The sequence below is a fragment of the Eleutherodactylus coqui genome, chromosome 5 (assembly GCF_035609145.1).
Source record: "Eleutherodactylus coqui strain aEleCoq1 chromosome 5, aEleCoq1.hap1, whole genome shotgun sequence".
NCBI lineage: Eukaryota > Metazoa > Chordata > Amphibia > Anura > Eleutherodactylidae > Eleutherodactylus > Eleutherodactylus coqui.
In genome coordinates this window covers 86,064,468-86,077,473 of record NC_089841.1, presented here as the reverse complement: position 1 = coordinate 86,077,473, position 13,006 = coordinate 86,064,468, and the positions used below count along the sequence as shown (strand labels likewise).

General features: G+C 42.8%; 1 protein-coding gene across 1 annotated transcript in view; it reads left to right on the top strand.

The window, feature by feature from the left end:
* The window catches only part of TRIM23 (tripartite motif containing 23), a 37,940-nt gene that overhangs the window by 2,245 nt on the left and 22,689 nt on the right, over positions 1–13,006 (top strand). Inside the window, exons 2-3 of the mRNA XM_066602799.1 lie at positions 1,721–1,883; positions 5,217–5,338. Of these exons, the coding sequence (XP_066458896.1) occupies positions 1,721–1,883; positions 5,217–5,338 (285 nt within the window). The remainder of the gene's footprint in view (positions 1–1,720; positions 1,884–5,216; positions 5,339–13,006) is intronic.

Here is a 13,006-nt window from a genome sequence, read left to right as displayed (position 1 = left end):
ACTCGCTAACCCCCTCTCCCTGCAGGTCTAGTGTTGTACATCCTTATTCCATGCTGGGTCTGTTTATCGGCTGCAGAGGCGGCTGCGGCCCGAAGGATAAGATGCCGTGTACAGACGGACTGTCTCATGGGGTTTGTCCCTCATCGGTGTGCAGTAGGCTGCTGGGTGAGAGGTGTCAATCACTCATGTAAACGGCCTCATAGGATATAATCCACATGCAGCTGAAAAATTCTGCAGAATCTGTAGCCTATTTTAACCCCTTCAAGGACAAGCCTGTTTGTGCCTTAATGACCAGGCCAAATTTTGGAAATCTGGTTTGTCACTTTAACCCTTTCCAATCCACTGTCTGACATCTTCCTACATTCTGATTGAAGCTTGTACAGCTGCAATGTCAGAAGACGTCCAACAGGGTATTCTTACCGTCTATTGCCAGCCACTCCGCTGTCGGAGCCTCTCTGGCGCACACACTGGCTTTAGCCAGCAGATGGCACCGTTGTATAACAGCGAAAAGAGAGCCTTTTAGGAAACCCTGAATCCAAAATTGGATTGGAAAGGGTTAATAGAGAATAACGCTGTAAAGGTTTTACACATCCAAGTAATCCTGGCATAGTTTTTTTTTTTTTTTTTGTCACAAGTTGTACTTTATTTAGGTGGTAAAATTAGACCAGTACAATTTGCTTATATTTATTTAAAATGCCAAAATTGAGGAAAATGTTTAAATTGTCACTTTGCTATATTACAGTTCATAAGTGTATTATTCATATTATACTATACTAACTTTTTTGTGCATGGTTTTTGAGCAATTTAGGAGACTTACTAATATAACATAAATTATTTTTAATGTATATTGTGTTCACTTTTAATTTATACTTTAGGAGCTTTTCAAGGGAGAAAACTACTGATGACCCAACCTCAGGATAGGTCATCAAAGTAGGTCGGCTGGGGTTCATCACTCGGGACTCCCGACCGCTTGGCTGACCTCTGTCTAGTGGCCGGTGCTTGTAACTACAGGCACAGCTTGTGTTGATTTCAATGAGAGCTGTGCCTGCAGTTACAAGCACTGGCCACTACATGGAGGTTGGCGCGTAGACTTCCACTGCTTCAGCTCCGACCTCTGTGCATTTGTGCCACTAACAGCATGCGCCCGCTCAGCTGATTGGCTGGGGTCCGTCGCTCCTGAGAATAGGTCATCAATAGTATCTTCCACAGAAAACCCCTTTAAGTATATTTTTAATGTTTACACGGTACTGATGTAATTAATGTAAGGGTACACAAATAGCTGAATTGGTGCGGGGTTTCCCACTATGGGTAAATCAATGGACCAATCAAATGGTAAGGATCCGTACATAACCTTAGAAAGTTTAATATTTTTAGGTGCGCTATTAAAAGATGAACCTTGCACTATACTATACTGTACTTGGTACAGGTGACTGTAATAGAAGGGGTTAATGTGTTTTGCATACTAGCCTCTGGTTATCTCATCTCATGGTGACAGGAGACCCTTCTTATACACAGCGCTGACATGCTGGGAAAGTTTGTACTATTCAAACTTTCCCGGCCAGCGCTGTGATTGGCTGTCAGTGATGATGTCACTGGGACCTGAACCAAACAGCCTTTTTTTTTTTTTTTAAATATGACTTATTATTTAACGACTTTTCCACTTTTTGCCCCTCAGTGGATTTCTCTTATTAACTTGTTACTAAACTTGTCTTGTTGATAGGTCTTGGAGTGCGGTGTCTGTGAAGATGTATTCACTCTGCAAGGAGACAAGGTGCCGCGCTTACTGCTGTGTGGGCACACGGTCTGCCATGACTGCTTGACACGACTTCCCCTACATGGCAGAGCAATACGCTGCCCATTCGACCGGCAAGTTACTGAACTAGGTAAATTGTTGGGTGGGAATTGTAATTCTAAGGCTGGTTATAGTCTTGTATATCCTGTCTGCAGATGTATAAATGCAGTCGGGTCAGGAGACTTGCAGTGAGGCCTGGGTGCGCTCGTGTATCACTGGCTTAACTCCCTTCGTGACGGCCCTATAGTGTTTTTATGTCCTGCCGTTGCAGGACCTGTATGAAGGGAGATCATGGGGTGATCTCCCTTCATACATCGTGGGTGTTGGCTGTTTCTTACAGCTGATACCCGTGGACAATAGCCCCAATAAGCCGCACATCCTATCAGGGCTGTGAACCCCCTTAAATGCCGCCGTCAATTCTGACAATGGCATTTAAGTCCTCTGAACGATGCCACAGCCACGCCGTCAAATGTAGCGTGGACAAACTCTGTTGGTAAAGGGGACCTTGTGAGAGGAGACCTTCCTGTAGAGGAAGCTGCCATGGCACGTTGGCTATCAGGTTGTCAAGCTTTGTGTACCACGCCTGCCGCGGCCAATCCGGAGCTATAAGAATCACTGATAGTCCTTCCCTCCAGATTCTCCTGAAGAATGAGGGGAACCAGGGAAAAATGCGTAGGGGAAGGACACCCCCGACCACGGGTCCCTTGACCTGGCCATGAAGACATGATCCTTCAGATTGAAATGGGATCCTATCAGATCGATGTCTGGCTGACCCCATTTCCGTCAGACTGCCTGAAAAACCTCAGGATGTAGTCCCCATTCCCTCGGATCCACTGACTCCCTGCTGAGGAAATCTGCTATCCAGTTCTCCACACCTGGAATGAAAACTGCCGATAGTGCCTGGTGGTGATCTTCTGCCCACGACAGAACCCCTTCCCACCTCCGCTATGACTGTCCTGCTGTGAGTCCCACCTTGGTGATTTATATAAGCAACAGCATTCACATTGTCCAACTGGATCTTCATCGAACAACCCAACAGCTGAGGCGCAAAGAACTGCAGTGCCCTGAGAACGGCTCGCACTTCCAGCACATTGATCAGAAGACAAGACTCCCAATAGGTCCAGTTCCCCTGCATGCACAATTATTCATTTTTTTTTATTTTTTATAAGGGGGGATGAAAAGTGATAATGGGGGGTGGAAACAAAAGCCGTCAGTAAGGGGTTAATTGAAAGACTGAGACAGGTGTGGCATATTCACTTTATTTCCAAACCCAATGGGCCCAGTGGCAGTTCTAAAAGGGTTGTCTCTCAAAGACTATTCCTTGGTGGGTCCAAGTCCCTCCTAACTTCAGCAATCTACTGTTATGGTCACGGTGTCTGTTGCTGGGGAATTACATGCTGGATCTACCAGCCCAGAAGCTGCTGTAGGAGCTCTCCGTTCTGGGTCATAAAGAGGGGTTCTCTTGATGCTCGTTCGAGTATTAGCGTACTAGATGGTACTCGTTACTCGAACGAGCATCAAGCAGAGTTGCCGCCCCCCAACCCCCTGTTTTTACAGCGTTAATCATGCAGCATACATGACACACTAAATTTTTTTCTGCGGGTCGGTACGGTTACAACGATACCAAAATTGTTATATATTTTTTTTTTTTTTTTTTTTTTAGGTTTTTACACGTTTTTGCAATAAAAAGCCTTTTTTTTTTTTTTCCTCTATAGCTGCATTCAAAGTCCTGTAACTTTTTTATTTTTCTATGTACGGAGCTCTATGAGGGCTTATTTTTAGCGAGACGAGCTGTAATTTTTATTGGTACCATTTTGGGGAATGTATGGCTTTTTTGATCACTTTTATTGCATTTTTTTGGGAAGCAAAATGCTAAAAATTATCATTTTGCCTCTGTTTTTTAAGGGTTTTTTAATGCTTTTTGTTGTACAAAATAAGTGTGTTCAACTTTTTGTACACATCGTTACGGACGCGTCAATACCAAATATGTAGGGTTTTAATTTTTTTTTTACCTTTGTTATGCTAATATTAGAAAAAGCATAAAGGGTTTTTCTTTTTTTTTTTCCCCACTATTTGAGTCCCTCTGAGGGACTTGCAGCACTATGCTTATGATCGCTGTCATAAGGCATGGCAGAGCTACTGCTCTGCCATGCCTTATCGCTTATACAGCGATCATAGGCAATACAGGACGCCAGTGTCTGGCGTCCTGTTGCCATGGTGACAGGCCGGGCTCTCGCGATGACATCGCGAGAGCTGGCCGGAGTCAGAGGGATCGCGATCCCTCTGTGAACTCTTTCCCTGCCGCGATCTACTTAGATCGCGGCAGGAAAGGGGTTAACAGTGGGACGCCGGCTGTGATTGACAGCCGGCTCCCGCTGTGGGATAGCGCAAGGTCAGTCATGATCTCGCGCTATCCCGATGACGTACCGGTACGTCAGTTTGCGCGAAGTACCAGGCTCCCATGACGTACTGGTACGTCATGGAGCGGGAAGGGGTTAATACCAGAAAGGCAGTTAATGTGTTGATGGAATCTTTCACTTGGACTTGTGTACCTCCTGGCTCTGTTAATGGCCATTCCATTTACTTAAAGGGATTATCCAACCACAGAATAAACTACATTTAGATGCTTCAGGAACTCTTAGAGCTCTTTAACATGAGCGTATTACGCAGTGAATAGAGCCATTGATTTCAGTGGCTTCCTTCACAGCTGTGTATTCGCTTTCAGTTGCATGAAAATCGAACAAGGGGCATATCCTATCTTCACCATAATAGCCCATTCAATCAATGGGCATGTGTAAATGCACTGGAAGCTGTATATTTATACACAAAATCAAATTAAATTTTTTTTTGTCTTAACTACCCGGTTAATTTATGTGCATAAAGACTGACAGGTAAAAACCCGCAAGGCAGCAGCTTATTTTTGCCCGTGTATACACAGTGTACTCATGCCTGAAATATGCATATATCTGTAAATGCACTCTTACTGATTGCTTTTTTTTTTTTTTTTTGCCAAATATCCGCTCCTTTCCCGGCCACCTTCATACCATGTGGCCTCAGTCTGACAACCAAAATCCTCCAGCATGTGCTGTGGATGGGCAGCCAGTGTCTATACATTCCTATAAGAACCTTGATGCGAGTCTTCTAGAGTTTGCACAATGATTGTCTTCCTGGCCACACAGCAGATGCCATCTGATTCCGGTCGTCTGCCTGCAAGGTCCTATGGTATAATGGTGGCCGGAAATGGAGCTAATAATTCCTGGGATTATTGGGGACTTGCTTTATTCCACTTGCTAACATATCGAAGTGGAGTTCAGTAGTAGTTTTACGACATTTCCAACCAAGCTTCAATGAAAGTTGCTCTGTAAACTTCCAATTTGTAGTTAATGTTCTGAATAATATATATATATTTTTTTGCCTCTAACAGGAGATTCTGGCGTTTGGGGACTCAAGAAAAATTTTGCGCTCCTGGAACTGCTTGAACGACTGCAAAATGGTGCGAGCGGCCAGAGTGGTTCCTCGGAGGAGTCCGTAGGAGGATACGGAGAGGTACACCAGACCCAGTGCCGTCATGAAAACTGTTAGCCTGTATATCTTATTTACAATAAGTAGTCTTGTGCTTGTGTTGGCATATTGACTGCTCTGGCTGTCTCAGACTCATCTCTGCTGCTTCCCGTAGAAAGCCAACAGTCATAACCGAAGACTATGATCAGCAAAGTGTGTCCAGAGATGTGGAGGGGAGGATATGGTACGATGGAAAGAGTTAGTCTAATGGCAGACATTGTTGGCATGTTAGGATATGCCATGTCTCATTGGTGGGGCAAAGGTCACTCTACTTAAAGGTGATATTAAAGGGGTTGTCTCGCGAACGCAAGTGGGGTTATACACTTCTGTATGGCCATATTAATGCACTTTGTAATGTACGTCGTGCATTAAATAGGAGCCATACAGAAGTTATTCACTTACCTGCTCCGTTGCTAGCGTCCCCGTCTCCATGGCTCCGTCTAACTTCGGTGTCTGGCGATTTTAGACGCGCTTGCGCTGTGCGGTCTTCTGCCTGGTGAATGGGGCCGCTCGTACCGGAGAGCTGATCATCGTAGCTCCGCCCCGTCACGTGTGCCGATTCCAGCCAATCAGGAGGCTGGAATCGGCAATGGACCGCACAGAGCCCACGGTGCACCATGGGAAAGGACCCGCGGTGCATCGTGGGTGAAGATCCCGGCGGCCATCTTGGTGAAGGAAGAAGTAGGAAGAAAGAAGTCGCAGAGCGGGGATTCGGGTAATATATATATATATATATATATATATATATATATATATATATATATATATATATATATATATATATATATATATATTTTTTTTTTTATTTATTTTTAACACATCCCTTGGGTTTGTCCTGCGCCGAACGGGGGGGCCTATGGAAAAAAAAGAAAAACCCGTTTCAGTGCGAGACAACCCCTTTAAGTGGAACACTTATCTTTCAGACAAGCAAAAGTGAATGATAATTGTTCAGTCTAAGCGCATGCCAACGGCGAAGATAATTATTCACTTTTCATTTTATGCAGGCATAAAAATCATTGTTGGCTCGTTCAGCCGTTCTCATTTACTTATATAGGGAATATGAATGACTGAAGGATTTCTTGTCTGAACAAGCCAATGATGTGTTTGCCTGTATAGCCAGTCTGCCCGAGAGACGTGGCGAACTCTGACATCATCTGCTTAATTGTTCAAACCATAAATCTGTCTAAAAGAACCCTAACAAAGGAAGCAAATTGACTGACTGGCGCACATTAGCTGGGACTAAAAAAAACGCCAAATGGGTACGTGGGTGCAGCAGGACTCTAGAAGTGCCAAAGCAGACTCTAGATATCAATGTCCTCTTCTAACTGTTCACAGACGGTTGAATGTGTTTGTTTGTTTTTTTTTTTGGGGGGGGGGGGGTTTGACAAAATGTGTATAGTTTCATCCATGATACAAGAAGCATACATAAAGTATAACTTGGCCTGAGGGATATAAAACTACAGTGCTGACCAAAGAAAAGGTTTGTCTCAAACTCAGAGCAGGGGTCGGACATTATATCTGTTCCATATGTAATCTATACTGTGTGTCTAAGAACAGTCACCAAATAGAACCAGAAAACTGAAAACCTACATAACCGCACATATAGAGGGGTTACTCATGGAAAAATGGGACTCCACCCGGCAATAAGTTGTAAGTGGGCATATAATGGGTTGTTCCTCCGCCGCCTTGTGACTGCGTGTCACTATCAGAATGTTTTGGTTTTTTTTATACCCGACCTTGACATTTTCGGCAAGACGATGAATCGCGGTAGCAATAACTATTTTTACCGTAGACCCACAGATAAGGCTGTGTTCACACTACCGGCCACTGATCTTCTAATACGTTTTCACAGAAGAGCATGGAGAACTACACTGGCTTACAGAGCTCTCCACACCATGAAGACTTTGTCGCAGTGTTATACAATTTAAGTATGTTTGGGCAAGTAAGATATACAAATCGTTGCAGCTTTGGATCAATCATGTGGGAAAACAAGTCTGTGAAGCTAATTTTGGAGATAACATGCCCATGGAAATTGCTCTATAGCATTATTTTTTTTTTTTTGGGTGTTAGTGTATTTGTGCACACATTAGCGTGTTTTTACTGTACTTTTTACCCACGCAAATCATTCACATTTGCACGTGCAAAAAACATGCAAGCATGCTCCCATTCATTGAAGAGGACAATTAAGTTAATTCAATATGTACCAATTTCGTGTGTAAATGCGCAGGAAAATAACTTCCGGGTGTTTTTCTGTGTGAACAAAATGCACACTTGACATAAGATTATGTATTTGAACTCATTGAAGTCAATGGGTTATATTCATTGCATATTGCGCATATAAAACACTGCGTAAATGTTTGTGTGACACAGGCTTAAGGAGTTAAGACTCTAGGATGCTGTCGAGAGCATAAAGCTTTCATCTTAAGGCTACAGCCAATTAGCCTTTGCATTGAAATGCGGCATTAACTCAATGGGATGCCACAGCTTTGGGTTGACTCTGGAGAACACAATGTATATAGGCTTAGTAGGACTGGAGCACTGTGCTAAACATTACAATCTGTGCATCCGGCGTCGTACAGTCCACAGCTGGCAACCTTCTGTGGAGTTGCCAGATTTCGATGCTCCAATATTGTCAATGACCGTTTATTTGAAAACTGGCTGCGGCAGGTATACAGTCAAGCCGTCTGCAAACCGTCATCAACACTTGCAGTATTATTCCAGGGCTACCTGGTGTGACGAATCGCAGTGTGTCCGGTGACCATTTGAGGTTCTGTCTTGGCAATGATGATCGCCGAGAGAAGGTCTGCAAGCAATGTAACAATAGGGCTGAACCTTATGCCATTTTTAGAGTGCCGTACGGTTCGTCAACATGAAGTCATGGTTTGGGGTGCCATCCGCATCAACAGCCATTTGGCAATGCATCAGGGGCACATTGACGGCACGGTATTATCCTGTTCTACAGCCCGAAGTACTACAGTATCTTCAGGGCGAACCCTACACCCCTTACCAACAGACTATTGTGTGATTGCAGACAACAGCAGGCATGCTGTCGAGGTGACTCCTTGACCAGCACGATCACTACAGCCAATTAACCCCTTAGTGACCACCCTATAGTGTTTTTACGTCCTGCAGCTGCAGGACGTGTATGGAGGGAGGTAGCGCCGCTATCTCCCTCCATACAGCGCGGGCGTCAGCTGTTTATTACAGCTGACACCCGCGGGCAATAGGTTCGGCCGATCGCGGCTATTAACCCTTTAAATGCCGCTATCAATTCTCGCGCGGTGAGATCGGGGGATCCGTGCAGGTGTCATGGCAGCCGGGGGCCTAATGAATGGCCCCAGGGCTGCCTTAGCAGACTGCCTATCAAGCTATCCACACAGGGTGGCTTGATAGACTGCCTGTAAAAAAAGCAGTATGACGTAATGCTATAGCATTACGTCATACTGCAGGAGCGATCAAAACATCGCATGTTAAAGTCCCCCAGAGGGACTTTAAAGTAAAGTTAAAAAAAATCAATAAAGTTTTTTTATAATTTTTTTTTAACAATTTAAAAAAGTTTAAATCGCCCCCCTTTTGCCATATCAATTACTAAAAAATCTAAATCATAAAATAAAAATATGTATTTGGTATCGCCGCGTCCGTAAAAGTCGGATCTATCAAAGTAGCGCATTATTTTTCCTGCATGGTGAACGTCGTCCAAAAAAAAAAAAAATGCCAGAAATACACTTTTAGTTACCCTGTCTTCCAGAAAAAATGCAATAAAAAACTATCAAAAAGTTGTATGTATTCCAAATTGATACTATTGGAAACTACAGGACATCCCACAAAAAATGAGCCCTTGCTCAACTACGTCAACGGAAAAATAAAGTTCTTGCGCACACAAAATGACCGCAGAAAATAATTGAAAAAAATTAAATATCTTTAAAAAAAAAAATACAAGTACTACAGCAAAAAAAAAAAAAAAAAAAATATATATATATAATATATATATGTTCGGTATCGTAGTAATCGTACTGACCCATAGAATAAAAATATCAGGTCGTTTTTCTTGTTTGTGCGCCGTAGAAACAGGACGCACAGAAAGATGGTGGAATGTCGTTTTTTTTTTCCATTTCTCTCCGCTAAGAATTTTTAAAAAGTTTTTCAGTACATTTATATGGTACAATAAATAGTGCCATTGAAAAATACAACTTGTCCCGCAAAAAAACAAGCCTTCATGCAGCTATGTCGATGGATAAATAAAGGAGCTACGATTTTTTTAAAAGGGAGTAGGAAAAAACAAAAAATGGAAAAAAGCAAAAAAGCCCGGTCACTAAGGGGTTAAGAATCTGAGACACAGTTGGAGGTAAAGTGGATGCTCTCCTTGTAACGTAGATATACTGTGGATGATGGTCAATACCACATAGTCATCACTACCCCCAGGACAGTATTCAAGCACTCATTCAATTGATGCCACGTCTAACATGGCATCCCCACTCATTGCCGATCACCTTGTTTATTGGGCCAAAGGAGACGTGTAATTGTATGAAATTTAAAAGTGATTGTTCAGAACTTCTGTGTGCTGAGTGTTGGCTCATTTCTCACGTTTCATCGTAGTGTTGCATGTTTTCTGTTGGGCAGTTTATCTTGGCTCCACAAACTGTCAATGAAGAGATGGATCAAAACTGGAAGCCGTTTTACTACGTTAGTAGTGGGCTTTTAAAAGGGGAAACCTGGATCAGCAAGTTTCTAGCTTCTGAATCTTGATGCAGCTCAGAAGTGCCTTGGCTATGGGCTAGAATGCATTCTTTCACCAACGCACATAATAGCTGCCCACCTACTGCACTGGTGACAGCGGCTCGCTAGCCCTAGCTATACAGCAATCCCAGAAAATGATGACAAAAGTGGCAGCATACGAAAGATTCATAAAATCAATCTGATCTTTATTCCATGATCATTCCATAAAAAGGAGTAGGCTACATTTTGGCCCTAAAAGGGCTATACAGCAAGTCATATAGCCAGCCAGGAGAGATGCTCCAAGAGGAAATGCAGGCTAGTAATAGTAAGTACTTTTTCTATTGTTTTAGACGTAACAGTTTCTGTGCATATAGCAAGCTGTAATTTTAGTAATCATAATGCTTAAATAGGTTTTTTTTTTTTTTTTTTGTTCTTTCTCCCCTCCCCTTCCACTGTGGAATACAAGGCAAATCGCCTCAGGAGAAGCGACCAGTGTAAGAATCGCTGTTTTGTCTGCAGGGACTTTCAAGCTACAGTTACTGGATTGCTCCCTGAGTGTAGGTCTTCACCGTAGATGCAGAGCACTCTAACCTGGGAAAGTACAGGTGCTCGGAGACCTCTAAAGATCTACTCCTCCACACTGTTCTGCTTTCCCCAAGCTGTCCGATGTAAGACTTTAAGCACCTTTTTAATAGTCGTTTAACTTGGTCTTTATAGAAAATATTTCCTGTATTTTAAGGTATTTTTGTGTCTTTTTGTTTTTTGTTGTTTTTTTTTTTTAGGTTCCCGCCAGAGACGGTGAGGAGGAGTTTGTTTTACACCTTCATAATGGACTCCTCATCCACCTGGTGGAGGCAAAAACCCTATTGTGGGACACTTCAGGCCTGCGACATGGAGATTCCCTTTAGACACTGTCTCTGGGATGAAGAATGCAATCACCTGGTTCCATTATGGGGCAGTTTGGCCAGACAGAGCTTTATAGTAAGGTTAAAAAATGTTAGTTTTGTGTGAAGTTTTGTCTCCCATTGGAATGCTTGTTCTCTGCAGCCCCTCTGCTGCAGTAACGGGCTTGAGAGAGTACAATGCATTGATAGACACCTATTAGAAGGCACAGCCACACTCTTATAGAGATCACTGTTGTGGGGCTGCAATGGCCCCTTAGGTCATCTGATGAAGGACCTGGGTTTGGGCTCCTCTGACTAAAATTCTAGTAACCCACCTTTTTATAAATTTATTTATTTTTGTGTCTTGCAGAAAAATAAATTCAATCCTGGTGGAAGTCTCTTCATGACCACTTCATTGCTTCTAGAAGGAGGACATGCTGTTAAGATGGTCTGTGGTATGCTCCAGTTTCTGTGTAGGGCCGCCAACACCAAGCCCTAGGGAGTCTAATGCCCCCTCTAAGGTGGCCCAGCAAGAAGAGACCTCCACTGGTTCCCATGTTTCAGAAATGAAACTCTCGTACCAAAACCTCTTCCATTTCTCTACCTTCCGCAGGGACAATCTTTATGGTGTGTGTGTGTTTTTTTTTTTGTTTTGTTTTTTTCAGAGCATGTGCAGAGTCAAAGAATTGGCAGGAGATACTGAAGAGACACTGAGGAATTTGCACCGCTCATATCTGAAGCCTTTTGAAGTTTGGAGGATCAGCTTGACCAACTGAAAAATGAGCGGGCTGTATGGCTTTGGCAGCTGGAGAGGAATCTGTTAACTCCCATTAGTGCGACTCACAATTTCCTCCTATCTCTTTTACCTTGGATGGAGTAATGTCTCCAGAACTACAATTTTTGAGTGTTGGCTGCAACTTAACACTACTGTCTGGCAGATACCTACACCCTCCCCAAGTTCAGTCTTATTCCCCTTCTAACTATTGATGCTACACATACACATTCTTTTTGTAACTGAACTCACAACACTCTTATTTTATTCCACATTATCCTCAGCCCTCTTCTCAACTCTCACTACCTTCATAAACTCCTCCACCACTTTGACATGCCAAAATCCATCTGCCTAATAGGCTATTTATATTGGATTCATCTTCGCAGACTGATGTCCAGGTGTAATAAGATAATGAAGGGGAACTTGTATCCTCCATCTGCAATTGAATTTGAGATGAAAATATATATATATTTTTTTTCCGTCTTCTAGTTGTATGTCAATAAATGTTTCTTTGAGGTTCAGTTTGTGTGGTTGTTCTTCATTATCCTGAGACATTTTTATAAAATGCTCGCATGTCATCGGCTACAATCTGCTCTTTAAGTCAGCCAACTTATTACACAGGTCTGCGATGAAAAAATTGTAGCATATTTAATTAGTGGGTTTAACAGTTTTTTTTTGTGCTGATTACGGTAAAAATAGTGAAAAAATTCCACCACCCCTAGATAAGTCACAAATTTCACTTGAAATTTTCTTATTTTCAGGGTTTTTCAGGTTCGGTACGACAACGAATCTACACTGTCTGCTAGGCGTGACCTTGACTGCAGTCAGTGACTCAGTGTGGAGCCAGCCACTGTGGTGTACGCATCAAACAGTTTTGTCATACGGTATTTAGAAGAAATGGCTACTAGAAAATGTGTCAACTCTCCTGTTTCTGTTATATTTGTGGGTCTTATACCATCAAGAAGCAACAAAGGAACATTTCTAATTTTGTTCAGAAGGTGTATTTTGCATACTTTGGTATGAAATTAGGGGACCAAGATAAATCTTGGGCTCCCCATATAGTGTGTTCTGTGTGTGTAGAACTGAGACAATGGTTTCAAGGTAAGAAGAAATCATTTCGTTTTGGAGTACCCATGGTTTGGAGAGAGCCTAAAAATCAGTGATGACTGTTATTTTTGTTCTTGTTCAGTGCAAGGTTTCAATTTAAAAGACAGGAAGGACATTTCATACCCAACCAACATACGTTCGGCTATTCGCCCGGTTCCTCATGGACCTGACTTG